Source organism: Myotis myotis, unplaced genomic scaffold (assembly GCF_014108235.1).
Source record: "Myotis myotis isolate mMyoMyo1 unplaced genomic scaffold, mMyoMyo1.p scaffold_m19_p_2, whole genome shotgun sequence".
NCBI classification, from domain to species: domain Eukaryota; kingdom Metazoa; phylum Chordata; class Mammalia; order Chiroptera; family Vespertilionidae; genus Myotis; species Myotis myotis.
The window spans coordinates 681,672-709,146 of record NW_023416324.1 but is presented as its reverse complement, the minus strand read 5'-3'; the positions used below and the strand labels follow the sequence as shown (position 1 = coordinate 709,146).

At 64.3% G+C, this 27,475-nt stretch overlaps 3 protein-coding genes across 5 annotated transcripts; 1 reads left to right on the top strand and 2 right to left on the bottom strand.

Annotated features, from left to right (window-relative positions):
* The first annotated feature begins 651 nt into the window (after positions 1–651).
* On the top strand, positions 652–7,219 carry LRRC47 (leucine rich repeat containing 47). The gene is made up of 7 exons (XM_036347916.1): positions 652–1,318; positions 3,260–3,700; positions 4,553–4,669; positions 5,275–5,390; positions 5,880–5,982; positions 6,200–6,289; positions 6,382–7,219. The coding sequence occupies exons 1-7, from the start codon at positions 704–706 to the stop codon at positions 6,628–6,630; spliced, it is 1,731 nt and encodes a 576-aa protein (XP_036203809.1). The 5' UTR covers positions 652–703; the 3' UTR covers positions 6,631–7,219.
* Positions 7,220–8,922: 1,703 nt separating this feature from the next.
* SMIM1 (small integral membrane protein 1 (Vel blood group)) lies at positions 8,923–12,052 on the bottom strand. Of its 3 annotated transcripts, none has more exons than XM_036347917.1 (4): positions 11,976–12,052; positions 11,663–11,739; positions 9,911–10,071; positions 8,923–9,702 (listed from the first exon to the last, which is right to left on the bottom strand). In XM_036347917.1, exons 3-4 carry the CDS (start codon positions 10,003–10,005, stop codon positions 9,576–9,578), a joined length of 222 nt encoding a protein of 73 aa, XP_036203810.1. In that variant the 5' UTR covers positions 10,006–10,071; positions 11,663–11,739; positions 11,976–12,052; the 3' UTR covers positions 8,923–9,575. The 3 variants fall into 3 exon arrangements, with proteins under 3 accessions (XP_036203810.1, XP_036203811.1, XP_036203812.1); XM_036347918.1 differs by having other exon boundaries at positions 12,004–12,052; XM_036347919.1 differs by having other exon boundaries at positions 11,994–12,030.
* Positions 12,053–15,580: 3,528 nt separating this feature from the next.
* Positions 15,581–22,958, bottom strand: CCDC27 (coiled-coil domain containing 27; the record flags this gene model as incomplete). Its single annotated transcript, XM_036352859.1, has 8 exons — positions 15,581–15,771; positions 16,889–16,993; positions 18,488–18,700; positions 18,871–18,948; positions 20,544–20,674; positions 21,068–21,413; positions 21,702–21,794; positions 22,779–22,958. Coding segments are annotated over 8 exons (1,269 nt in total), but the record flags the coding sequence as incomplete, so codon positions are not given.
* Between the last annotated feature and the right edge of the window lie 4,517 nt (positions 22,959–27,475).

Genomic DNA, 27,475 nt, shown 5'->3' with positions numbered 1-27,475 from the left:
CGCCTGGCCCCCGCTTTTAAAGCTTCTGTAAACAGCAGCCGTTCTATCCAGCAGTGGCCTCATCCATGTCCTGTTGACCGCGCTGGAGGGAAGCGCGACAGGACCCCCCAAATTTGCCGGGTTGTGTACGGGTTCTTCTGACCCGTGGACTCTGGGAACCCGCCGCTGCGGGGGGCGCCTTCTCGGCACCCCGCTGCCCCCACATTCCCCCCAAAGGAGCCACTGCCACCAGCCCCTCGCAGTGTCGGGGCCAGGAGGGGGCGCTCTGGTCGGGAGGGGACTCGAGGTGCACACCCGACAGACTGTCGCCCCTTCGCTCAAGGACAGGGGCGCCACCCGGCCGTCCTCCCGACCGCGGCGAAGCCCGGATTCTAAGTCTCCTCGGGCCACTCCTTCTCCGCGGGCATCGCCGATGGGCTGGTCACTCCGCCTCTGTCACAGGGTCCCAGGCGGCGGGGCGGTCCCTGCTGCTCCCCAGTCTCTGCGAGGGCGACTCTGCGGTGCGGACCCCGCCAGGCGGGCCAGGCGGGCCAGGCGGCCCTCGGTCCGGAGCCGGACTCTCCCAGCAGAGGCGCGGCCGGAACCTCGGGCGCCCCGGTGGTCCAGGCGCCGGAGGGCTGGCCGCGTGGCTCTTTCCGGTCCGCGCCGGAAGTGACGCCGCGCGCCCCGGAAGCGCCCCGCGGGCTGCGGGAGCGGCATCGCGATGGCGGCGGCGGCGGTGTCCGAGGCCTGGCCGGAGCTGGAGCTGGCGGAGCGGCAGCGGCGGCGGGAGCTGCTGCTGACGGGGCCGGCGCTGGAGGAGCGGGTGCGGGCGGCGGGCGGGCGGCTACCGCCGCGGCTCTTCTCGCTCTCGCTGCTGCACTACCTGGAGGTGAGCGGCTGCGGCAGCCTGCGCGAGCCGGGCCCGGGCCTGGCGCGGGGCCTCCCGCAGCTGCAGAGCCTCGTGCTCCGGCGCAACGCGCTGGGCCCCGGCCTCAGCCCCGAGCTCGGCCCGCTGCCCGCGCTGCGCGTGCTCGATCTGTCGGGCAACGCGCTGGAGGCGCTGCCGCCGGGCCAGGGCCTGGGCCCCGCCGAGCCGCCGGGCCTCCCGCAGCTGCAGACCCTCAACCTCAGCGGCAACCGGCTGCGCGAGCTGCCCGCCGACCTGGCGCGCTGCGCCCCGCGCCTGCAGACCCTCAACCTCACCGGCAACTGCCTGCACTCCTTCCCCGCCGAGCTCTTCCGCCCCGGCGCGCTGCCCCTGCTCAGCGAGCTGGCGGCCGCCGACAACTGCCTGCGGGAGCTCAGCCCCGACATCGCCCACCTGGCCTCGCTCAAGGTCAGCAGGGCGACCCGGCGGGCGGGCGGGCGGGCGGGCTGGGCCCGGGCCAGGGCCAGGGCAGCGATCCGTCCCCCTTCGTCCCCCGCACCCCGAAGTAACCCCAGCCTCGGCTTCTTCCACTCCCCTCCCCAGAGCGGGGAGAGCCCAGGAGGTGGCCCAGACCCTGCCCCGCACTCCAGGCCTGGGGCGGGGACGCTGAGAGGCGGCGCCGTTGACCGCTTTCCCTCTGAGGCGCCGGGCTCTGCCAACCCCGGGCCTCTGACCCATCAGCTTGGCTGCCCCCGGGGAGACCTGAGAGTGCGGCGCCGCAGGCCAAGGAGGGGTGGCACCCTCATGGCTCTGGCTGCCTGCGCTCCTAGTGACTCCTACCCGGACCGGAGGTGCTGCCCACCTGGGACTGGTGGAGGGAGGGGCGGGCAGAGGAGGAGCCGCACGTTCCTTAGCCAGGACCACTCACCCAGGGTCCGCCTTCCTGCCGGGAGCCCTGTCGCTCTGTCACCCAGTGGACTCAGTGTGGGGCTCCCCACCGCAGGTTTCAGAGGGAAGTTAAGCTCCGAAGTGAAACCCTTTGTCCAGTGATAAGAGAAATGGGCGTTAAAAGAAAATCCTGCCTCCGTTGTTTGTTTTTTTCCTGAGCTGCTGCCAGAGGTGGGGCTCAGGGGGAGGGGGGGGGGGGGCGGGGCCCAGGTGCCCTCAGTCGTCTGTTGCAACCGAGACCGGTCCTTGCACCCCTCCAGGGGGGGCTCTCGGTCGCACCCCAGGAGCTCAGGGTCCTTTCCCAGCAGCAGGTCCCGAGCGGGAACAGGGCGCTGCCTGGGCTCAGAGACTGGCCTTCTCTGCCCGTGGGTGGGGGTTGTTACCAGCGAGCGGGGAGCAGCTTGAGTCCCCTCCCCCGTCCCCTCCCCTCCGTGTGTCAGGTCCAGGCTATTGCTGGGGCCACTCCCACACGTTCATCCCCCTTTGAGGGAATATGGGTTTCACGTCCTCTGGTTGGGGCGCAGCTTCCCCTGGGAGAGCCTTGCTCAGCCTCCTGCCCCAGTGCGTTTGCGGGTCCTGAGGGTGCCTCCATTCTGCCCTGCTCTACAGGGCCCCTCCCGCACCCCCCTCCCCTGCCGGCTCTTCATTCTGGAGGCAGACACGTCCCAGCCAGCCAGCCAGCGTGTTTTGGTGCCGGGATGAGGGTGACGCAGGTGCAGCTGGCCAGCTACTGCCCTTTGGACAGCACAGGGACTCAGAGCCACCCTGACCTGACTCATCAGCCCTGCCCTGCTCTCCAGGCTTCCGGGATGCTGGTCTAGGTGGCCGGGCTGGCTCAGGACAGCCACTGTCACCGTCGCTGGGAGTCGGGGTTCCTGGCTCAGTGCAGGCCCTGCCTCTCGATGGGAGGAGCTGCCGGGTCACCTGGGGCCAGATACTGCCTTGCCCCTCCCAGTCCTGTCCAGCCTGAGTGGAGAAAGGCCTGGCGTCCACGTGGGGACAGCCTGTGGCAGGGTGACCAGCAGAGGCCCCTCCGCTGCTCGGACCGTGGGAACTGAAGACCCGTCTGGCTTCCTGGGCCCCTTTTCTTTGTTTGATTCCTGTTTTGAGGGCAGGATCTGCCCCTGCTCTACGGGCAGACAGCGGCCCTGCAGTGTCAGCCCTGTTCCCCGTGGGCCCGCAGATGTGAGTGCGTCCTGCACTGCGTGTCAGTGTGGGGAGAGATCTGTTAGCGCCATTGTGCGGGGCACCTGTTGGCCCCTGAAGCACCACGGGTCACAGCTAGATTGCGCCTTCCCCTGCCCCTTGCTGCCTTGTCCCCTGACCTAACCGTCCCCCTGAAACGTTGCTATAGCTGTGACCCGAGGAGCCTGAGGGTCAGGGCAGGTGTTTCATGGAGACCCCTGGCCGCGTCGCCGGCGCGTGGGGTGCTCCGTGCCTGACGCGCGCTCTGCCCTGCAGACGCTGGACCTCGCCAACAACCAGCTGAGCGAGGTCCCCGCAGAGCTGGCCGACTGCCCCAAGCTCAGGGAGCTCAACCTCCACGGAAACCAGCTGAAGGACAGGCGCCTGGAGAAGATGCTGGGCAGCTGCCAGACCAAGTCCATCCTGGAGTACCTGCGGGCTGGGGGCCGCGGCAGGGCCAAGGGCAGGGCCGACCCTGAGAAGGAAGAGAGCCGGCGCCAGAGGAGGGAGCGGAGGAAGAGGGAGGGCGAGGAGGAGGAGGTGGCCGAGGCCAGCCGGCTGCTGCTCCGCGTGCTGCACGTCTCAGAGAACCCGGCCCCGCTGACCATCACGGCCGGCCCCGAGGTCAAGGGCGTGCGGCCGTTCCTCGTGGGGGCTGTCGTGAGGGGCATGGACCTGCAGACGGGCAACGCACTCAAGCGCTTCCTCACCTCTCAGGTGGGTGCAGGCGGCCAGCGGGTGGGTGGGGTGAGGAGACACCACCTCTGAGTGCCTCAGTTTCCTCTCCTGGGAAATGGGAACGCAGCGGCCCTGCTCTGGATATTGGTGAGCAGCGTGTGGGCCGTGGGCAGCCGAGTGTGCTGGGCACATCGAGGGCGCCTCGCACACACAGAGCCAGTGTGCCTGGCGGAGCCGGTGGGGGCTCCTGCTCCTCGCTCACAGTGAGCCGCGCTTCTGCGGGCGGCCTTGTCGCCCTGGGCCTGAGTGTTCCTCCAGTTCCCGAGTTGCTGGAGTTTCTGGTTCCGCAATGAATCACACTCAGTTCCACAGAAGATGGTGTCGAAGTCAGCAGCTCTCACCAGCACATTCCCACGCGAGTCGTGCTGTTTGTTTAGGTTTTAGCGAGACAGACGCCCCGATGGGTTGTCTCCGTGCCCATGCCCCTCTTTTAAAATAGCAGGCGCGTCTCTGACGTGAGGAGGCCCTGGGGCGGCCTGGGGACAGGCGGCTTCCGGAGGCTCCCGCGGGTCAGGAGTCCTGCCCTGGGAGGGGCAGAGGCAGGGCCAGGCGTCCAGCCCGGGGCTCGCGTTCGGGGGAACGCCGTGGGGCCATGTTTGAGTCGTGCTGCTGTGAGCGCAGCCAGGAGTGTGGTTCCCGTGGCTTCTCGGACGGACGCCTCCCACATTGTGCCCTGGCGTCAGGGACGAGGAAAGCCCTGGTGACGGGAAGAAGCTGTTTGCCGGGGGCAGTTTCACCGGATGCTACTGGCCGGAGGTGGCAGTGCCGAGTGGGTGGGCGGCTCCCGCCCGCGCACGCCTGGCCCTGAGCGCCTGCGATCTCGCGTTGCAGACCAAGCTGCACGAGGACCTCTGCGAGAAGCGGACGGCAGCCACCATCGCGACCCACGACCTCCGTGCCGTCCGCGGGCCGCTGCTGTACACCGCCCGCCCGCCGCAGGACCTCAAGGTGACCGCCCCTCCGGGCTGCGCGGGGTGGTTCTGGTGCCAGAGCGTCTGCAGGTAGCCGGCAGCTCCTCGCCCTCCGGCTCCCGGGGCAGCAGGGGCCTGTTCACGCCGCGGCACAGGCTCAGGAGTGGGACCAGTAAAGGGGTTCCTTCACTTGCTCACTCGCTTTAAACCGGAAACTCCTGCTTTGCATCCCAATGGCAAAGCCCCAGTGGGGCCTGACCTTGGCCGGCTGTCCCGGCAGGTCCGGCCATGCTGTTGGCCTCTGCATGGGCGTGAAGCCCCGGGTGGGGCGGGTCCCGTGCCTGCTCGACGGGCGCTGCTGGCCGGCCCTTGGCCTTACAGGATCTGTAGTCTTGGAGACGCAGCTGTGTGTTGGGTTTGAGGTTTAGCTCAGTTTAAGCACTGGGGTGTTTGGGTGTTTGGGTGTTGGGGCTCCTAGGTGACCTCTGAGGCACATGTGAGCACACGTGATGCGGGGGCAGAATGGCAGCCGTGGGGCAGCCGGCTCTCCCGTCGTGAAGGAGGAGGGGGCGGGGGCGGGGCTGCTGGAGTGAGTGGCCGAGAGTGTCTCCACATGAGCTGACCTGAGGTTTCATCCCAAAGATCGTCCCACTGGGGCGCAAGGAGATCAAGGCCAAGGACCTGGTGCGGCAGCTGCAGGCAGAGGCAGAGGAGCACCGGAAGCAGAGGAAGAGGCAGACGGTCTCGGGCCTGCACAGGTGGCCCCTGGTCCCGGCCCCGTCCTCCATCTCGTCCACCGCCAGTTAGGAAGCGCCTGACCTTGCCAGGGACTGAGGCCTCTCCCGGAGTCCATCTCTCTCCTGCGAGGCCTCCCGGCGGGTGGGGTGAAAGGCAGTGCCCGGGACCGTGTGGCGTGGATGCCACTTCCGAGGGAGCCTGTGTAGCCTCCGGAGGGCGGCTCTTGGCACCAAGGACGCAGGTGGTGGGGGAACCGAGTCACCCACAGCCCGAGGGAGACGAACCCCCACATCCCCAGCATTTTCCCGGGTCTCACAGCTGGGAATGACCGCGGGCCTTGGCCCTGCCTCCTTAGCCCAGATGCCGTCCCCGCAAACACGGTTTCGGGACACTCTGTGCCTTGAGCTGTGGGACGTGCCTAGGTCTTTCTTGGGGTCAAGGGCTTTGATTTGCCCGGTTTAACCTGCGGGCGCTGTGGCAGCTTCACTGTTAACGGCTTTTCTGCACAGATACCTCCACCTGCTGGACGGGAAGGAGCAGTACCCCTGCCTCCTGGACGCCGACGGCGACGTCATTTCCTTCCCGCCGATAACCAACAGCGAGAAGACCAAGGTGGGCTGAGAGTAGGCGTCCCTGCGTCTTCCATGCGACGTCAGGCGCGCACGGCCCGGCCTGGGCCACACCATGTCAGGGTGCGCGCAGCCCGCGGTCTGTGTCTGTCGGCTTGAGCGGCGCATGTGTGAGGCTTGCCCAGATTCAGTGTTGCAGTTGCTGGTGTCGCTGTGGGTAACTTGGCTCTTTTCTGACACGTTCCTGGTTTCTCTCTAAGATTAAGAAAACAACTTGCGATTTGTTTTTGGAAGTGACAAGTGCGACAAGTCTGCAGATCTGCAAAGACATCATGGACGCCCTCGTTCTGGTGAGTAGCCCCGCCTCCAGGCGACGGGCAGAGGACCGCGTGGGTCTCCGGGCGCCTCCCAGGGCTGCCTCTGATCTCTGGGTCATTTGCAGAAAATGGCAGAAATCAACAAATACACCTTAGAAAACAAGGAAGAGGGCTCTGTCTCCGACACTGAAGCAGACGCCACTTCTGGACACCTCTCGGAGCCTGGAAGGCGCCCCAGCCCTGAGCGAGATGGGAGCGCCCCCCTGGTGGTGGAGCAGGTGCGGGTGGTGGACGAGGAGGGGCACCTGAAGGTGGTGTACCCGTCCAAGACGGACCTGGACATCGCCGCTGCCCACGTGACGGTCATCCGCTGAGACGCCGCCAGCGCCTCCAGCCACCTGGACAGCTCTGCCCCCGTGGGGCTCACGCGTGGGGGCACTGAGTTACTGGCTGCCCTGCCCCCTGGGCGGTTTTGAAGCTGTCTGGAGTCTTTGTCCAGTTTGCAGAAGATCCTGCCATGAAGACGTGCCACACTGTCACGTGCTTACACTCTCCTGCGTCCAGCTTTCACTAAGGCTTTGGATGGCGTTACTCAGCGCACTGCACTGTGAGTACGCGCTGGGGTCATGTGGGCACAGCCAGCTGCTCCCGGGAGACTCCGTGGACATGGCGTTCCGTCCCAGCCGGAGCCTGCGCCGCGGGCATCGCCTCTCCCACCGCTGCCGGTGCGCTGAGTGCGCAGCCTCCTCCTCAGCCTGCACTGAACGCATTGCTGGTGGGCGCTTAGGGGTGGCGATTCAGAGGGGCACCTGCCGGGGGAGGAGTCAGCGGGACTTAGAGCCGCTGGTGAGTGAGCCTGTGGTGACGAGCAGATGGCAGACCCCAGTCCCAGGGGACGTGCGGGTGGATGGGGCTGCAGCATCTTACTGTAGGTGTTTCTGGTGTTAAATGTCTCGGCAGGAAGCCTGTGTCTGCGTGTGTTGTGTGAGCACACGCGTGTGCCCTCCCAGGGCCACGTGCTTGGGTCCAGGAGCGGCCGTGGGGCCACGGGGCCGACTGCGCCGTCAGGCTCTGGCTGGAGCAGGGAGGGCCTCCTCAGCTTCCGTGTTTCGCGGCCGTTGATTCCACGGCCCCAACCTGCAGAGGCCCATGTCTGTCTGGGGGAGGGACGCTTAGCCATCGGAAGCAGCCGCACGCGGCCTGGGAGCTCAGCCAGCCTGCTCTGCGGGACGGGGTGGGTGGCTGAGACCCCGACCTGGCTCTCGACCACAGGCCTTCCCACCGTTGTCCCTGGGCTGACGTGGGTGAGCTGCCAAAGGCACTCCTTACTGCCCTGCTCCCCCCACCCCACCCTCGAGCCTCCTGTGCAGTGTCTGCTGGTGCCTGGCTCACACACAGGGCCTCGGGCAGTCAGCGCTGACACTGGCAGGCGTGGGGTCTGCGGGTCACAGTGGAGCATGAAGGGGGCCACAGCCCAGCTGTCCTCCAGGCCCCTGGCTCAGTGCACCTGGTGCGACCTCCACGTTGATGAGGCCGCCCCCGCCTGCTGCTCCTGGTGCCACTCTCCCCATCCTGCATCTCCAGCGACCTTAGTGGGAGCGCCTGCTCCTCCCCGGCCGCTCTCAGCGGGCGTTGGCAGGTCTGCAAAATAGACCCCAGGCTGCTCGGCCCACCTGCAGCCCTGCCTCCCGGGCCTGCCCACTCTCCTGTGCCTGTTGTCGGGAGGCTGGGCACCGACTCAGCAGGGGCCCTAAGGACTGCCCTGTACGTTGGGGGCCCTGGGGGATCAGTCTCAGAGGCCTCATGCCCCCGGGGCAGGGACACTGGCTCCTGAGACCCGTGGGGTGCGTGCATGTGCGCGGCTCGAGCAGGCATCGTGTTGGCCTGACATCTGGTCAGCCCGGGAGGAAGCTGGAGGAGGTCCTCCGTGTCCAGGCAGTGCTGGCTCCCAGCAGTGCCCTCAGCGTGGGTCACCTGCCACCTGCTCACCCCTCCCTGCCCTGGATACCTGTCCAGGACTGTTGGCCTTGCCCCAGGCCACTCATACCTATCCATCAGCAAGGCCGGAGCCTGCAGTGCACCTGGGAAGTCGGGGAGGAGTGGGCAAGGGCTACCAGGACCCCTTCTGTCCTCACCCTCTGCCAGTCCCGGTACCCCCAGGGCAGACTGGCCCCGTGGAGGCCCATGCCCCTGCCCACCTCCCCGCAGCCCCCACCCCACGGCCTTTCCTGGATCGGCGCCAGAGGGTGAGGCTGGGAGAAGGGTGCAGAGGCCGAGACCAGAGCTGGACAGGACCCTCCCTGAGGCCCCTCCAGCAGGCCCACAGGACCCGGTCCCTGCCCGCCTTGGGGTCAGAGCCGGACACCACCTGGATGCAGACTCCTGACGTCCCCCCAACCAGCCACGGGTGCCCCTGTAGGCAGCTTGGCCTGACAAGGTGGACTTAACACAGGGCCCGCGAGGACAGTGACTCCTCATCTCCCACCCTCATCCTGAGATGCCTTCCCTGGGACAGGAGCAGGTCTGGCCACACCCCGGCCCTCAGGCCCAGCCAGGAGGGCACGTCCCAAGGCCCTGAGCCAGGCAGCCTCACCACAGGCCCCTCACAGCTGTCCAGGCACTAGTCACACCTGGCCCGGGGGAGCATGGCCACCAGCATCTTTCATTCAACAGACATTTAATTTAATGACTAATACACTCTTCCCCAGCGGAAGGAAAGAAGCGGGCAGACCAGGGGTGAGAGTGGAGGCCGCTCCCTGCTCTGCCTGGGAAGTGTCTTCCAGGAACAGCTCTCGGCCCCTGGGAGGGCGGGCAGAGGGGCACACACGGCTCCCCTCAGCGCACTTGGGGGCCTCTGTGTGGGGGGCGGTGTCTGTATACCGATGCATGTATATAGGGGAGGGTCTGTATAGGGATGCGTGTATCTGGGGGGAGTCTATACAGATGCGTGTATGTGGGGGTCTGTATAGGGATGCATGTATGTAGGGGCCAGTATATAGATGCATGTCTGTGGGGAGAGTCTGTATAGGATGTGTGTTGGGGGAATCTATATAGGGATGCGTGTATATGGGGGAATCTGTACAGATGCATGTGTGTGGGTCTGTATACAGATGCGTGTGTATAGGAGGGTCTATAGGGGGAAGCGTGTTTATGGGGGGAGTCCATACAGATGCATGTTTGTGGGAGGGTCTGTATACAGATGCATGTTTATGGGGGGAGCCTGTACAGATGCATGTATGGGGGAGTCTGTATAGGATGTGTGTTGGGGGGTCTGCATGAAGGCCCCCGGCCTGTGCCCGTGGCCGTGGCCCCGGCGGCACTATTTGCACTTGTGGACTAGGTAGCCGGCCACGTAGCCCAAGATGAAGATGACCCAGAAGAGGGCCACTCCTCCCAGCATCCTCATGGTGACCCCCAGCCGGCCCGAGCACAGCTTCCGGGAGAGCCTAGGGTAAGAGGGCAGCAGTGAGCCCCTGGGGGGGGAGCCCCAGGGCAGGTGGGCCCCAAAGGAAGTGGGGGTGCTGGGGCCCTCTGCTGATGTGGGCAACAGGAGGGAACCCGCAGGGAAGGAGCAGAGGCGGAGGGCCCAGGTGTGCTCAGAGGCCAGGGGAGGGGGGCACCCGGGGGTGTGGAGCGGAGGCTGCCCCCACTCACCTCTCGCAGCAGGGGGCCTCTTCCGGGCTGGACGCAGCCCCCACTCTGACCTCATCCCACCTGCTGTACTGCACACTGGGGTCCTGGGGCTCCATGCTGGGTGCGGAGCTGACGTGGCTGGGGGCGTGGCAGCCTCGCTGGGCTCACTGTAGGGCAGGACCCTGCGGACAGCGAGGGGAGGGGTGCTTTCAGGGGGAGTCTCCCTGGGCGCGGGGAGGGGGGAGAGACACTAAGGTGGGTGGCTGCTCTACCCACACCTCCCACCCGCCTTACGAGGTGACCAGGGCCAGAGTGCTACGCTACTGGCCCAGTCACGTGGGAGGGGCAAAGTGGACATTCCTGCCCCGGAGGCTGCAAGTCCAAGAACGCTGTGCTCAGGAATGCGCGCATCCACCCAGCCCTGGGCCTCCGGCGCCCGGGCCAGGGCCGATGACCACTTCCTGCTGCCCGTCCCTGACAGATAAGGCCGCCGGCCCTCTCTGGAGGTCGGGAAGGGAAGGGAGGGGGCTGTGGCTGGCGAGCTCGGCCTGTGGGGGGTGGGGGCGCCCGGCGGGCCCCACAGCAGCTACGCTCTGGCCTGTAGCTCTCTAGTCCCTCCCCCAGCACTGCCTGCGGGAGGAGCCAGGGCTTGGGGGCGCCTGGGCCTGCTGGGGAGGCTGCAGCAGCTGGCCCCTCACTTCTAGGGGCTGAGACTTGGCTCAGCCCCCACCAGCCTGGGAGACGCTGACTGGGTCCCAGCTAGTCTTGGACACAGAGGGCGCCCTGGCCCGTGTGCTCAGTGGTTTGAGCACAGGCCCCAGGACTGAAGGGTCATGGTTTCGAATGGGACCTGGTCAGGGTACGGGTACGTGTGGGAGGCAACCAGTCAACGTGTCTCATCCATTTTTCCCTCTCTCCCTCCCCCTCCCTCCCTTCCACTCTTTCAAAAAACAAGGAAAAACCTATCCTCAGGTGAGGATTAAAAAAAAGCACAGAGGGCCCTTTGCTGGGAGAAGCCAGCCCCAGGCGGTTAACCCCTGGCTCGCTGGTATTCACCCTTTCCAGGGCCCAGGCATGGGAGGAAGGGAGGCCTGAGGCAGCCATTCAGAGCAGCCCCAGGCCTGAGGGAGGGCTTCACACCACCCTCCCCTCCCGTGGGCAGAATCCTCATCTTCCCTGCAGCACTGCCTGCTGCCGCCCAGTGACACCTGGGCTGAGGCCAGCTTGATCCCCTGCCCCTGCCGTCCTCGGTCACCAGGAGTGGGCTGGGCGCTCTCCTGGGCGGGGGAGCAGGGGGGAGCTTCTGCTTTCCTGAAAGGCAGCCACCTCCTTCCTGCTGCCCTGATGAGGGCCGGAGCGCTGTCAGCTGCCTTGTGACCTGGATGCCACACCAACCTGAGTGGCGCTTCCCCGAAGCCACACCCACTGCCCACTGGGGCTTCTGATGCCAGGAGAGTCGCCCCAACCTCGCGGCGGCCAGGGCGTTCTTGTCACTCAGCAGGACGCGTTCCAAACAGGCGCCGTGGCTCAGTGGTCCGGCTGGACCAAGCCCCAGGAGCGGGTGAGGTGCTCAGAGCCGGGCGGCGCCTGCTCGGCTGCCAGCCCACACACCGGGCACACCTCGTCCCAGAGGCCTGGGGCCGTGCCACCTGGCGGCGACATGCCAAGCCCTGGGAGCCCGGGTACCAACCACCAGCTCCTGGGAGCCTGAGGCAGCTCCACGTACCTTAGCCCCCTTCACCCCGAAGCACCTCTGGGCAGCCCACAACTTACAAAGGGCGTCCTGGCCAGGGGGACCGACTGCAGCCCGCGGTCCAGGGAGATGGGCGGAACCTGCGGCGGAGCTCAACCTTAAATAGGAAGAGAAGGTGACGGACGGCCCTGGGCCTCCCCGCGGCTCCCCATGGGTCAGGCCAGAACCCGTGGGACCGGGACAGCGCATGGGCCCCGACCCCCACCGCGCAGACCCGGCCTCAGGCCAGCCGCTCGCAGGCCGGGGAGGCCGCGGCCTCAGAGGGACGGGGGCTGCCGCCGCCAAGGCCCCCCACACCCGCTCCAACCCCCACACCCCCAGCCCCGGACGCACGAGGAGGCTGCACACGACCTCGCATCACCTGGCGCGGACTGTCCAAGTGGCCAGAGGGCGCGGAGCCGGGGGCGGGGGCGGGGGCGGGGCGGGAGTGGGGAGCGGACGGGGAGGTCCGAGCCCGGAGGGACCTGGAGGCGGGACCGTGCCCGGGGGCGGGACCAGCGGGGGGGCGGCCCCCAGGCCGGGGCTGCTGGGGTGACGGGCCTCCGGGACTGGGGCGGCTGGGCGCGTCTCCCCAGGACCCCGACCCCGCGGGAGCGGGGAGACTCGGGGAGCCGAACTCAGAGCGGGGCCCCCGGAGCCTCCGGGGCGCCTGGGTTTGCACCCAAAGGCGCGGCGCTGGGCTGGGTCTCCCCGCGCCGGCGCGGTTGCGGCCGGTCGTCCGGGCTGCGGGCTGCTGGGACCAGAGGCCGGGGAGCCGGACCTCAGCGCGGGTGCAGGGCCGGCCGGGCGGGCGCGGAGCAGAGCGACGCCCCAGCGCCTCCCGCATCCGCACGGGCTCAGGCGCCTGGACTTGGGAGCCTCTGGGGGGAGCCTGCCGCCTCCTGGCGCGCCCGCCCCGTCAACCCGGGGACTGTGTGCGCGTTCATCTGAGCCCAGCTGAGGAGCAGCGTCTCACCGGGTGGACGTTCTCTCGGGAGAGCGCAGTCGTGCCCCTTACTTCCCTCATTACAATCGAGGGGGGCTGCATGGAACCCCCGGGGGTGGGTCAGGGGGCGGGGCCTCTGGGATCGGATGAAAGTAAGATGACTGACACATGCACCTTCCGCACGAGTGGGTCTGGGTGAGGCCGGCAATTAACGCAGCAGCGAGAGGGTTCCGGGTCTCGGCCGGTGTGTGGGTTGGCCCTGGGGTCTGGAAAATGAGAAGTTACCTTGACATTTCGAAGGCACGTTATCTGAGATGCAAAAGGCAATGAACTGGCCAGTGAAGGTCAAGATTGACCTTTGCAGGGGGATTCTAGCCTGGGACTGGACGACCGGCCATGAACAGCTTTCAGTTACCAAGTTTCCATTCCACACCCTCCCATGGGGTGGCTTTCCGTCTGCGATTGTAAGGCCGCCCCGCAGGCCTCCCGCGAGCTTGTGGGGTTTAGTTGTGGCCCCTTTTCACCCACGGTGGGAACAGAGTACCCAGCCCGGCCACCTTCCTCCGAAGGAGTCGCCCTTGCAAGACAACGGCCCCAGGCAGGGAGCCCCTGGGGCTGGGGCAGGGGAGGGAAGTGTGGTGGGCAGAGCAAGGGCGAAGGTCAGAAGGTCACCAGTCCAGAAGGTCACCAGGTGGAAAGCTCCCTGTGGTAGCCCGTAGGGTGGGACCTCGCCCCCAGGGGACCTCTCCTCCCCTAGCATCTCCCTGGGCCTGAGGGTGGGACCCCCTGACCTGTCTCCCTACAGATGACATGGTGGACAGAAGGGGCCACGTGCTGACCTGACAGCTCAGGGAAGGCATGCATGGCGGCCCTGCAAACACAGACCTACGTGACCACAAAGGATGGTCTGACATTAAACTTAAACTAAAGCAGTGATGGTGGGTGTTAGGTTGAAAGGGGATCCAGGAGCTGATGCATGCCTCCGCCAGGCAGATGGTGACGCAGATACTGGGCCCTTCCTAGGATCCGTAACAGGCCAGGGCACCAGGTAGATGGTGACGCAGATGCCGGTCCCGCCCTGGAATTCCTAACAGGTCAGCTACCAGACAGATGAGGACACCTGGAAAAACCGTGACGACCCCCGTGGCGGGAACTCCCACAGCTCATGCTCCCCCGCCCTCACTGAACAGCTGTATAAAAAAAGCGCCCCCCTCCCTGTTGGCGTGGATCCACGTGCCCTGTCTTTGGGGTTTGTGGGTCACAGAATAAAACCTCTCCTTCCTTCCTTTTCTGATCAACTCTCTTTATTTCCTACGCCGCCTCCTGAGCCACCTAACCTAACAGTGGGCAGTTATGTCCTAGGCCGGTATCTTCACTGACAAGGTCAAGCTTGACCTTCACTGAGCCTACCTGTCTTTTTGCATCTATGATAACACGCCCTTGAAATGTCTGGGTAACTTGTAACTTCCCTTTTTCTGGAGCCCCTGGGGCACAACCAGATGTGCAGGACGCCAGGACAGAGACCACCAATCCCTTCACTATCATGTTAATTGTTCCTGCACCCACCTAAGCAGGTGTCCATCATTTTACTTTGTATCCAATCCCAGGGGTTTCCCCACTTGGCTTGCTCCCGCCCCTCTAGTCTATCACCAATGGATTCCATGTAACCCACCTATGTCCCTCCTTTGATTAAAATGTATAAATACAGATGTAACCCACCATTCTCCGGAGCATTATCTCAATCCCTTGAGGTTCTGCCTCCCGGCATATGGTGCCATGGCTCAAACAAACGCACAACAATTCTTTACAGGTTTCCATGGTTTTATGTTAACAACATCTAGGCCGAAGTTGTATTTCAGCTCCAGGCCCAGAAAAGCAGTAAAACCAGACCAGCGGCCGGACTGGCGACCCCGGAAGGCACGGCACCAGGTGTCTGACCTTCCTGAGTTCTGGCTGAGAAAAGAATTCAGAGCCCAGACTCCAGCTGGAAGGGTTCCTGGGCGCGCAGAGAGAAAGGACCCCTGAAGAGAGATTTCAGGGCGTGGGCAGGGCTCCTAACCCCTCGGAGGGGTGACTGCTTTCTCCTGCAGACTGACCCATGGGTCTGCCGGGTCCTCCCCTCCAGCCCCGGTTCTGGAAGGGTGGGGTCTGCACAGGACACCCCGAGGCGGGGAGGAGAGGTCAGAAGGACCCCACCTGCGTGCTGGGGCGTGCCCGGGTGGAGGGTCTCAGGGGCCGGGTCCTGATGAGCAGTGTCCCCAGGACTTGCTCTCCCTCTCCCTTCCTTGGCCAGCGGTCCGGCCCGTCCGCCCTGGCGACCTTCCGACTGGCCCATTGTCCTGGCTCTGCTCCCGTCGGCCTCACTGCGACCCCAAGTGGAGACCGAGACCCTGGGAGGCTGCGAATGTTCTCCTGAGACCGTCCCCCAGAACCCCCCCTAACGCTAAACCCTCAGGAGGACCCCCTCCCCCCAGCCGTTCCCTCTCCCTCCTCCCACCAGGCGTTTACCCTCAGCTTCCGCATCCCAAGCCCCAGGGCCCTTCCTTCGCCTCCATAGCTTGTTTCCTGAGCCCATTTCTCCTGTGGTTTCCCAAGGGGATGGTCCCTTACGGTTTGCGTCTGGGCTAATTCTGCCCCAGCCAGAACCCGAGAACCGGGGTTGCCGAACCCAGGTCCGGGCAGACCCCTCGGGTCAGACACCCGGTGCCGTTCCCACGCCCACACCAGAAGGAGCCCTGCAGGTCCGAACTGCACGGGCCGGTGGCTCCGAAAGCTGGGCCACAGGGCCCCTGCTCGGCGCGGGTGTCTCCAGGGCGGTGTCGGCTGCGGTGCGGACTCCCGGAGAGTGGGCTTTGGACTGGGGGTGTCGCTGGAGAGTGGGCTTTGGACTGGGGGTGTCGCCGGAGAGTGGGCTTTGGACTGGGGGTGTCGCCGGAGAGTGGGCTTTGGACTGGGGGTGTCGCCGGAGCCCAAGCCCCGTGTGAGTGCCGGGAGAGGAAGCGGAGCCCGTGGCCAACAGAGTTTAATTCTGAATCGGAGCCGAAGCGGGGGGCCCAGGCGGCTCTGGGGGGGCCCGCCCAGCTACTTGGAGGTCACCTTCTTGGACTTGCTGGACGAGAACACCTCCGCCATCAGCAGCGGCGGCACCTTGACGCCCTTGTGCTTCAGCTGGTTGTAGTAGTCCATCCGCTCCGAGATGATCCGCTGGGGAAGGACGCACCGCTGCCCAGGCTGCTCCCCCCCCACCCCGCGGCCTCCGAGGGGGGCAGCTCTGGGGGCAGCATCAGTCTATTCGGGGGAAACCCTCCTCCTGGCTGACCGGGAGGAGCTGGTGACGCAGGGACCGCCCTGGGGCCTCGGGTCCGTCCCCCACGGAGGCGGCCCCACTCCCTCCCAAGGCCTCCTCTGGCCCAGGGACCAAGGAAAGGCTCCCCGGCTCCTGGGTGGTGCTGATGACCCTTCCCATCCTCCCCTTTTCCCTCCCACCCTCTCCCTCCCCCTTTCTTTTTCTCCCTCCCCCCTCCTCTATTCATCCTCTCCCCTCCCCACCCCCCTTCCCTTAGTCCCCAGAGGCCTCTGCCCAGGCCCCTCACAGGGTCTCCCTCTCCCCTGAGGCCTGTTGCCACCTGGCAGGAGCACCATTGGCCAGCGTCCCCTCACCCCCCGCCAATCGGAGGGGAGGAGCCAGGTCTCCGGGAACTGAGGGTGCTAGAAGGCCAAGGCCGACGGCACCTGCTCAGCCCGCAGAGCCTGGGGCGCAGCCACCTAGGGACAGGTGCCCAGCTCCCCAGAGCTGAGTCAGCGGGGGCTCTTCGCCCCGTCTGGCCCTGCACCTGAGGTAGGCGCTCCCTCCCGGGCCCGGTGACCAGCCCTCAGCTCTTCCACCCAGGCAGGCGGGGGGTGACTCCCTGAGGCCCAGCCCGCCTCCGAGTCCTGGGGTGGGGGGTGGGGGTAGATGAGGGGTAGCCTGGGCCCAAGCCATGGAAGGGGGTCCGGGTCAGGGCCTTGGCTCGGCAGATGGAGACCCCACTGAGGTGCTAAGAAGCGTCCGGAGGAGGCTGAGCGGGGCGTGGCCTGGCGGCTCCTGCTTCCAGAACCCTCCAGGCCCCACGCCTGCCCTGCCCGATGCCCAGAGGGCTTGCTGCCCATTCAATGCTGAGAGCAGCCCAGCCTCAGGCTCAGGACACCAGCAACCCCTGGGAGACCTGGTCCCTTCTGCCTGGACAGTCCCCGTCCCAGAACAGAGACCCTGCGGGACCAGCAGGGCCACCACGCCCGTCCCGGCCTCTCCCTCTGCCCGGCTGCAGCGGAGCTGTCATACCTGCAAGGCCTCCAGAATGTCGTTGTCAGAGATCTCGGAGGCGAAGGACCTGATCCCGGGGGTGCTGAAGGCGGCCTGGATGACCTTGTTCCTCAGTCTTTCCAGCTGCGAGCGAGCGAAGGGACAGTCACCGCTGGCCTTGGGGGCGGAGGGGCCCGCCCACCGCCGGGACCCCTCCTTCCCAGCTTAGGAACCGGAAACTGAGGCTGGAGGGACAGCGTCTACCTGCGAGCTAGACGGGCCTGGGGTGGCCTCACGCAAGGACCCTCTACCTCGCCAGCTTTTGGTTTGTTTGTTTGTTTGTCTGTTTGTTTGTTAATCCTCCCCTGAGGATATTTTTCCCGTTGATTTATAGAGAGAGTGGAAGTGATTTTTAGAGAGGGTGGACGAGAGAGACAGTGATGTGAGATACTGACTGGTTGCCTCCTGCACGTGCCCAGACCAGGCAGGGCTGAGGACTGCACCTGCAATCCAGGTATGTGCCCTTGACTGGGAATCAAACTCCCAACCCTTTGGATGTGCAGGCTGACGCTCTAACCACTGAGCAACCAGCCAGGGCCTCGCCAACTTTTTTCTTTTAAAGGGACCCCTTTTTAAAAAATATATTTTTTTTTATTGACTTCAGAGAGGAAGGGAGAGAGAAACATCAATGATGAGAGAGAATCATGGATCGCTGCCTCCTGCACGCTTCCAACTGGGGTTCGAGCCTGCAACCTGGGCATGTGACCTGAACAGGATCAAACCTAGGACTTTCAGTTCGCAGGCCGACTGAGCCAAACTGGCCAGGACCTCATCAACTTTTTTAATTAAACAAGTAAAACCTGCACATGATTGAAAAATAAAATCAGCCCGGCCAGCGTGGCTCAGTGGTGGAGCATTGACCTATGAACCAGGAGGTCATGGTTCGATTCCTGGTCAGGGCACATGCCCGATTGCAGGTTCAATCCCCAGTGGGGGGGGTGTGCAGGAGGCAGCCGATCAATGATTCTCTCTCATTGTTGATGTTTCTGTCTCTCTCTCCCTCTCCCTTCCTCTCTGAAATCAATAAAACTATATATTTATAAATAATAAAATGCTAATATGCAAATTGACCGAATGGCAGAACTACTGGTCCCATGATGTGCACTGACCACCGGGGGCAGGCGCTCAATGCAGGAGCTGCCCGTGGTGGTTAGTGTGCTCCCACAGGGGGCGCATGGCTCAGCCAGAAGCCCCAGCATCACTAAGGATGTCTGACTGATGGCAGGGGGTGGGCCTAAGCCGTCAGTCAGACATCCCCCGAAGGCTCCCCGACTGCGAGAGGGCACAGGCCGAGCTGAGGGACACCCCCCCCCCAGTGCACAAATTTCGTGCACCAGGCCTCTAGTATATTTATAAATAAATAAAAAATTATAAAACTGAGAAGGACCCCAAGCCACCTCCTTCCCCAGAGGAGCTCCCTTCTGACCCGGGGAGACTCCCTGACCCCTGACCCTCCTGCAAACTCCACCCTCTCGCTGTGGACATCACAAACCCCTGGGGTCCCCACGGTGGATGAGGTGGGCAGGGGCCCCGGAGCTCGGGGCCCTGCTGCTGGCGGGGGGCGAGGGAGCGGCGTACCCTGGACTGCGCGCTCTCCAGCGCCACCCGGACCTGCTGCTCCGCCTGCTGCGCCGCCTCGATCTTGCTCTGCGCCTGCTCCTGCAGCTGCTTCCGCCGCTCCAGGTGGTCCAGGCACTGGCTCACCTGGGCCTGCAGCTGGCCCGCCCTGGCCTCGGCCTCCGCGATGGCGTGCTCCCGCGTGGCGAGCTCATGCTCCAGCTCCCACACTTGCTGGGGGCGGGGCCGGGGGCGGAGGAGTAGGCCCACACGTCCCCACCCCACCTCCCCCAAAGACAAATCGGGACCCAGGGATGGCGCGGGGCCTCTGTGTGCCCCTGCGCCCTGAGTGTGTCGAGTGGGGTGCTGCCTCCCCCGGGAGGGGTCCCCCCCCCCGCGGTCACCTGTCGCAGGAAGAGGTTGTCCTTCTCGATGAGCCCCATCACCTCTTTCTGCTTCTTCTCTTCCCGGAGGTTGGAGAACTGCAAGGCAGAGGGGGTGGCTCAGGGGGCTCCAGAAGGAGATGGTGGATGGAACCCCACTTCTGGCTTCTCCCTCCCTGAGCCTCAGGAAGGTGAGAGCAGGAGGGTTTCTGATGAGGAAGGAGAGGAGGAGGAGGAGGAGGAGGAGGAGGAGGAGGAGGAGGAGGAGGAGGAGAGGACTACAACACGAGGGTGTTGGAAAGCGAACCCCAAAACACGGAACCCTAAGACCATGGCAGGGAGAGCCGAGCACAAGCCCGTCCGCCCTCCCAAGCCCCTAAAAGTCTCGGGAAGTGGGGGAGCCGGTTCCTCTGGAGCTTGGAGGGAGGAAGTTTCAGAAACACCCCCAGCTGTGAGCTGCCAGGTGCCCGCCCCTTCCCCACCCGGCGGGAGCCCAGATGTGTGGTTCCAGCGGGGGTCTGGCCTGGGAGATGCGGGGCTCGGTTAGGGGCAGAGACCCCAGACTCCAGATGGGGGTGGGGGTGCTGACGGTGGAGCCACACCCTCCTCCTAACTGGGCTCCTGCGAGGCCTTCCCGTCCCTGGCAAGAAGCCCCCAATTTCCCGTGTCCAGGGGCATCTGACCCGCCCCAGGGAAGGCCCTTCCCAAACCGGCCCCGGAGCCAACGGAACTGCTGATGGGAGAATAAGAGATTCCAGACAGGCCCCTCCCCGATCCCCCGCACCCCCATCTTTTCTCAAAGGACTGCAGGGCCCTGGCGGGTGTGGCTCAGCGGATAGAGCGTCGGCCTGCGGACTGAAGGGCCCTGGGTTTGACTCCGGTCAAGGGCACAGGCCTGGGGCTGGGGGCTCGATCCCAGCGTGGGGCGTGCGGGAGGCAGCCGATCCATGATTCTCTCTCATCATGGATGTTTCTCTCTCTCCCTCCCTCTGCCTTCCTCTCTGAAACTGATAAAATGTATATTTTTTAAAATGACAGCAGGATGTGCCCCAGAGAAAAGAGGGGGAAGTGAGGATGCAGCCGCCGTAACACGTTTTATGAATCATGATGACACCGGTTCGCCAAGGCGGTTCCGTTTCGTTGCGCGACCAGTAACTGCCCGCAGGAGTCAACTCTGACTGACGGCGAGGAGCCGGGAGGGCGGGAGGCCGGGTGATGCTGAGAGGTGGGGCCTGGGCCCTGGGTGTGCAGCCACCTCACCTGGGACGCGGGGCGGGTCCCTAAGAAACCGGCGGTGGAGGTGGTCGCCTCGGGGGAGAGCGGGGGAGCGGGGGCCGGGACACTCCTGCTTCCGTCAGGAGACTGGACTCGGGTGCTCTAAGCGACGCGGGTGAAAAACTACAAAACTCAACTCAAAGCGCCGAGCAAGGAGGCGACCTCGCTGAGCGCGGGGCTCCCGGGACGCGGCCTGCAGGTGCTTGCGGAACGGCTGGGGGCCAAGAGGCCAGGAGAAGGTGGCTGCTGGGGCCGGAGGGCGGCAGGGGAGGCAGGGGCCTGCTGGGCGCTCCCCCCGCCCCCACCGCCTCTACCCGCCCTGGGGCCCCGGGAGAGTCCCGTCGGCCCCCTAAGTTCCGTGTCTCCCGGGAGCTGCTGCCCCGGGCTGTGCGGGGCGGCCGGTGGGGGGCAGGACGCACCTTGTCGGTCATGGCCTGCAGCTGACGCTTCCGCTCCCGCAGCTCCTTCTGCAGCAGCTCGTGCTCCATGTTGACCTGCTGCTGCTGCGACTCCAGGCGGTCCACTTGCCGTTGCAGAGAGATGCAGGCTCCTGCGGGGGGGGGGGGGGGGGCGCCGGGGTCACGGGGCCAGTGGGGGGCCTGACCCTGATCCGGGCGTCCAACTCCCCACCCCACCCGCCCTTCCCCGCGGGGCTCCCGGCTCAGGGACTGCCTGCGGGCGGGGGTGGGAGCTGAGCCCATCCTGCCAGCGGGCGGGGGTGGGAGCTGAGCCCATCCTGCCTGCGGGCGGGGGGGGGGGGGGGAGCTGAGCCCATCCTGCCTGCGGACGAGGGGGGGGGGGTGGGAGCTGAGCCCGTCCTGCCTGCGGGCGGGGCGGGGGGGGGGGGGAGCTGAGCCCGTCCTGCCTGCGGGCGGGCGGGGGGGGGGGGACAGGACACCACACCTCGGCCGGGGGCTGGCCGGCCTGGCGCCCGCACGCCCACCTGTGGCCAGGTTGTATCTGGTCCTGGCGACCCCGAGCTCCAGCTGGAACTCCTGGATCACCTGCTCGTACTCCTCCAGCTGCGCTATCAGCTCCTCCTCGAAGGCGTCGTCCGCGCAGCTGAACCTCTTCAGGCCGCCGCCCTCCTGGGCCTGCTGCGCCTCCCGCTCCTCGTCCAGCTCCAGCCCCTGCGGCTCCTCCTCCTCGCCCTCCTCACCCTCAGCCTCCTTCCTGCCCACAGCGCCCTGGTCCACCCTCTGGGCTTCCCCCTCCAGGCCCGCCTCTTCCTCCTCGCCTCCAGACTCCAGGCCCCCGGCCCTGTCCGCCAGGACGAACTCCTCCTGCAACTGGGGACGGAGGGGCCACTAGGCAGGGCCGTGGGGGAGGCCCTGGCCTCACCGCCTGGGGGGACTGCAAGGGACCCGCACCCCGGGCGGGGGCTGGAGTTGCTCTTCCAGGTGGGAGCTGCCCGCCACCCTCACCTGCTCCCTTACAGGGTGACTGAGGGCTGCGGGCGGGGGTGGGAGCTGAGCCCATCCTGCCTGCGGGCGGGGTGGGGACCAGGTGGGGCTGCAGGTGGGACCCCGCGACTCTGGAGGTGAGGCCGGGGTCACGCGCCCCGGCGCCGCCCGCACCTGCCGCCAGCTCTGCAGCTCGTCCTCCCTGCAGAAGTCCTGCAGGATGCTGAGCCTGCCCTGGGGCCGCGAGCCGGACTCCGGGAGCCACTCCTGCAGGACACGCCACGGCCTCAGGGCCGCGCACGCCCCTCCGCTCCCAGGTGATGCACCCACAGCCTGCCCTCTCCCAGCTGATGCACCCACAGCATGCCCTCCCGGAGGCGGCCGCAGCCCCTGCGTGTCGGAGGAGGGGCCGCGCCAGCTGGTGGCTGCCGGGGAGCAGCGGGAGGATGGAGGTGCAGCCTTGGACATCTCCCCTGCAGCTCTCCACTCGCACCCCCTCCCAGCCCCGGGAGGCGGGGCCACGCTGCCAGGCCTCCCCGGACTCCTGTGCCCCCTCCTGGCCGCCCCACCATCAGCGTCTGGGCAGTTTTCTCTGGCGACATTCGTGGGATTTGGCGATGGTCTGAACACCCCCTTCCCCACTCATGTGTGCCCCGGCGTCAAGTGGGGCATGAGATAAATGAGGTCTTAGAAAGGGAGGGGCTGCTTACCCGGCCCCCCCAGGAGCTGCCCTGGTCAGTCCTCCGCCCGACCTGGGAGGCAGCACCCCCAAGCCCACTGGACAGGCAGGATACTGGTGTTCCCCATCCCACAGTCAGGACAGGTCAGGGCAACCCCAGTCACGCAGCCTCAGGGCACGGCCAGGCCAGTCTGGGGGCCCCGCCTGCAGGGCGCCCTCCCTCCTGATGAGAGGAGCCGGCCCTCACCCCACAGGGACAGGCCTGAGTCCAGCGAGCACCGCGGCCTGTCCCTGGAGAGACGGGCGGCCGAGCGCAGGGTCCTGTGCAGCGCGTGGCTCTTCCTCTGCATCGTGTTCCCATCGCCTCTCCTCAGATTCTGGCTCAACCCTGAGCCCCAGCCTGAGTGCCCCCAGGACCTGGCCACCGTCCAGGACGAGCAGGGTGGGCGGGGTGAGGGTCCTGAGGGTCCCGGGGGGTTTGGACGCTGTGGCAGCCCTGGCCCCGCTCACCTGGCACACGGACGGCCCCGGCCCCGCTCACCTGGCACACGGACGGCCCCGGCCCCGCTCACCTGGCACACGGACAGCTCCCGGCCTCTGCTCTTGAGGAGGTACTTCAGCTGCTTCTTCAGCGCCTCCCGCTCCCCCTGCAGCGCCAGGATCTCCTCGTCCCTCCGCTGCACCTCCCCCTTCAGCTTGGCGAGGCGCTGCACCTCCTCCACCAGCGTGGACAGGCAGTAGTCCTGGGCAGAGAACGGCAGCCCTGAGTGCCCACCAATCACACGCTTTTTAAAAAATTAAATATATTTTTATTGATTTCAGAGAGGAAGGGAGAGGGAGAGGGAGAGAGAGAGAGAGAGAGAGAGAGAGAGAGAGAGAGAGAAACATCAATGATGAGAGAGAATCATTGATTGACTGCCTCCTGCACGTCGCCTACTGGGGATTGAGCCTGCAATCTGGGCTGGTGCCCTGACCAGGCTCGAATCCAGGACCCTTCAGTCCACAGGCCGATGCTCTATCCACTGAGCCACACCAGCCAGGGCCACAACCACACTCTTCCTCACCCCTTCCAGCCATCAGCATGACAGCAGCTTCGGGCCCAGGTAGAGCCGGCCTGCTGTTCTGGGACCCCAAGACCCTGAGCCCAAGATGTGTGCCTTTTACTGCAGCCGGGTCCTGCCCACAGGCTTTCCCGGAGAGAGTCATCCTGGCTCCTGGCCAGCTGCCCACTGTGACTGCGGACACGTCCTCCATGCAGCCCACACTCGACCAGAAACTCTCTCCAAAGGCCACCCCTACGGCTCCTCCGCCCCTCAACTTCCCGTCTCTACACCCCAATGCCCTAGATTCTTCAACATTGGAGACACAATACAGATGGGGTTTTTGGGACACACAGGGACAGAAAGAACTGGTCCCCAGCAGATATGAGTGCGGGGCCCCCACAGCAGCGTTAGCATAAAAGCAGGGCTGACACCGGCATAGGTCACTCCTGCTGCTCTGGCGACGGCGATGGCGATGGCTCGGGGCGATTTCCTGACCTGATTGTCTTTACGTTGTTTCCTAAACTTCCCTGAGCTTTACTGACCTTCCATTCTGTCTGTTCTGCCTGCACGCGTGGCTAAAGAGCCAGTGTGTAACCAAACTGAGTAAAAGCGGGCAGGACCCGGACTTGTGGGCTCCTCTTCTTGCAAGAGGCCCCACCTGGCTCCCGTGCCTTAAAAATTCATATTTCTTGTGTAGTCTCTTCATTGTGCGTCGGCCCCCCTGCAGGTCATCCTGAAACCCGCCACGCAGGTCACAGCGTATGAATTTAGACACTAGAGAGCATTCTTCCAGACAGAATTCTGGAAGGAAAGGGAACTAGAAAATCCTCCAGTGTTTGGAAACAAGGTGGTAGGCTTCCACACAACCCACGAGTCAAAGAGAAAGTCACAGAGGAAGCTAGAAAATATCTTAAACTGAACAATAATGAACACTTGGGCATATTGAGACTTGTGGGGTGCAGCTAAAGCTGTAATTAAGGACAAATGTATAGCCTTAAAATACATCCATTAGAGAAAATAATGGAAGGCAATTAGGTACTAAGTATCCATCTCTAGAATTTGAAAACGAACTGCAAATTAAAGAACGAAGAGGGAAAGGAATAGTGTGGATCAAGTACAAGAATGAATGATATAATGAGGGAGAGGGAGAAGAGGACGAAGCAAACATGGCAGCATTTTAACACTTGGAGAATCTGAAGGGCATGTGGGAATTATTGGTCCTATTAGGTTAGAGGGGCAAGTAGTCACACAGAAATTGTGTCTTCACCCTGGCCCTGGTTGAGAAGTCTAAAAGGCTAATTCCAATGTAACCCTGATATTTGAGGTGGGGGGGGGGGGCAAGCAATCTGAATCTGTGCCAGCAAGTCCAGTGGACACTCTTGATAACCTATAATTAAGTCACTGCCTCTTTCCCAGAAACTGGTCTTGCAAGACCTGTTGCCTAAATACAGAGGCCATAAACTATGAACAGTGCACAGCCCCGGAGGGGGGGCGGTTATTAGTGCTGGTGCCAGGCCAGACCATTAGATATGGTCTCAAGACCCCCAACACCTGGGGCCTTCTTTGCAAAGCCCGCGAAAGGACCGGAGGCATAATCCATATTTGGGGGACAAAGACACCAGAAAGATATAAAGGAGAAGCTCCCTGCATGTTTCTTTGCTCAGACTTGGGAAATGACTCCTCTGAGTCCGCTGGCATAATAAACTGTGTAACTCCATTTCTCTAAAGCGTGGCTTGGTTTTTCTCCGGTCTTCTACAACAGGGTGACTTAGACACACACATGTGTCACACATCAGACACTGATACAGGAAGGAGGTGCTTCTTCCACTGGGGCCGCTGAGTTTGTACACACGCGTGGATTGCTGCACATGGCTGTCTTGCCTCCAGAAGAGGCAGACTCACCTGTGACAGCTCAGAGGAAGGCAGAGATGAGAGGAGGAGACCCCAAGAAGTCCGATGGAGCTCCTAGAGATAGCCAAGCCTGCAGCCCTTCCCGGGCCAGCTCACATGCATGTGCTGGTCATTTCCTTCCCCAGTTGGGATGAATAACCACACTGAGAAGAACATCCTTTCACTGCATCTGTGCGACTCTATCTAATTATATCCTCGGGCTACTTCCCGGGAGTGGGATGGCTTGGTCAAGGGGTAGCAACACTTCCTAAGTGGTGAAAGCTCTCCTGAAATGTAGAGGCAGAATTTAGGGAATCCATGTAAAGTGAGTCCTCCTGGGCCCTCGCTAACAGACCTGGTCAGGCCCCCCTGTGGACCTGCCCACTACCCAACACTTCCTGTTGTCATGGCCATGACCATCATCAACGCGTCACCACCTTAAAGAACCAAACAAAAGCGGATTCTAAGAAAAGACGGTCAAACTTCTAACAGGACCGACGGAGAGGTGAGAGCGGGCCTGGGTCCGTGGTGTCAGTACCGACAGAGGCCGCTCCCCCGCAATCTCCCGCCTGCGTGGGGCGGAAAACGAGAGACTATGACGCAGGGGTCAGCTGAATACATTTGAAAATTGCCAGGAAAGGGGCACATTCCTAGAAAACCATAGCTCACCCAACCTGAAGCCAGGGGAAAAGGAAATGTGAACATCCTAAGAGGAATTGAATTCGTTGTTTTAACACACGTTTTATTTATTGATTTTAGAGAGAGAAGGAGGGAGAGGGAGTGAGAGAAACATCGATGATGAGAGAGAATCGTGTATCAGCTGCCGCGTGCATGCCCCCTACTGGGGATCAAACCTGTGGCCTCTTGGTTCATGGGTCGACACTCAACCCCTGAGCCACACCGGCCGGACTGACACCCACCCTGTCAGATCTCCACACAGACGTTCTCAGTGACGAACTCCAGAATTTCTCAGAGAAAGGACTCCAGTCTTACGTAAGCTCTTTCAGAGAACGGGAAAAGGAAAGAGGAGAGCGCATCCCGCCTCTGAATTTGAGATCAGATGAACTCTGCCACCAAATTCAAACAAAGGAATTAGGAGACCGACAAGGCCCGGGCCAGCCTCCCTCCCAGTCGAGTGGGAAATAACGACTCCGCCAGGAGCTGGGCGCTGGCCTTCGCTGCGCCCCCAGCGGTTTCTGAGCGCATCTTCTCCGGAGCGGAAGGACTGGGCCAAGGTTGTGCCGCCGCCGGGTGAGGGGCACGCTGTGTGTTGGCACGCTGCCTGCACGTTGGTGAGGGCGAGGCTCTGAGCCACCCTCTGGGCTGCGGAGGCGCAGGGCCAGCCCATGTGGGGAGCCTCTGAATCCCAGATGCCAAAGGAGGGAACTGGGGTCGGCGGGACCACGTCTGGGGACCTGCGCGCACGCGGCTGACAGATTCTAGAAGGGAGCCTGGGGCGTGGGCGGAGCAGCCTCCGGCAGGAGCGGAGCTGTCCTGCGGAGCCACGGGTGACAGGGGCACGGAGCTGGGCGGCACCAGGCCAGCTGCTCGCGGGCGGTACCTTCTCGTGGATGACCGAGATGTACCAGGGCACCCGCTTCCTCAGGCGGCTCTGGTCCAGCGCCGGGCTGCTGCCGGCCGGGCTCAGCTGCTGGGACTCGCTCTTCCGAAGGTACTCGAGCTCCCCGGCGCTCTGGCTACCGGGCAGCAGGGGCCCTGCGGGGAGGCGGGCGTTGGGCTCTTCCCGGGCGGTGCGACCTTTCACGACCCCTGAGAAACCCTTCCTGCCCACCTGGGCTCCCCAGGCCTCCAGGGCCCGGTCTGCTGTCCCCACCCCAACCCCGCACCCCGCCCCAGCCGTGTGTCACTGAGGAAGTGGGGGGAGGCACAGAGCAGCCTGCAGACTCCTGGGCCCCTACGCAGGGGACGGCCGGGCAGGTGGTGGTGGGCGGACAGGAAGGGCGTTCCCTGGCGCGGGAGCAGGTGGCGCTGGGGAGCAGAGGCCCAGCAGGTGCAGGCAGAGGCCCTGGGGCTGGGGGCCCAAGGGGAGGACCCCTGTGACCAGGAGGCGCTGCCCTCACCGTCCGCTTTCTTGTCCAAGTCCTGCTGGCTGGAGACTGAGTCCTTGGTCGGCTTCCAGGCCTTGGAGCCCAGGCAGCTCTCCACGGGCAAGGTCATGGTGGAGATCATCCCTGCAGAGTGAGAGCGTGCTGACGGCTTCCCCAGGCCCAGGGGGAGGCCTTTTATGCCCTTTCTTTTCTTGTTAATCCTCACCCGAGGGTATTTTTCCATTCATTTTAGAGAGAGTGGAAGAGAGAGGGAAAGACAGAGAGAAA

Bases quoted from the DNA above. Each gene is read 5' to 3' on its own strand.
- SMIM1 (XM_036347917.1), bottom strand. From the start codon at position 10,005: ATGGAGCCCCAGGACCCCAGTGTGCAGTACAGCAGGTGGGATGAGGTC. The intron at 9,703-9,910 runs GTGAGTGGGGGC...CTCTTACCCTAG, and splicing joins GAGGCCCCCTGCTGCGAGAG to GCTCTCCCGGAAGCTGTGCT.
- LRRC47 (XM_036347916.1), top strand. From the start codon at position 704: ATGGCGGCGGCGGCGGTGTCCGAGGCCTGGCCGGAGCTGGAGCTGGCG. The intron at 3,701-4,552 runs GTGGGTGCAGGC...CTCGCGTTGCAG, and splicing joins AGCGCTTCCTCACCTCTCAG to ACCAAGCTGCACGAGGACCT. The intron at 4,670-5,274 runs GTGACCGCCCCT...TTCATCCCAAAG, and splicing joins GCCCGCCGCAGGACCTCAAG to ATCGTCCCACTGGGGCGCAA.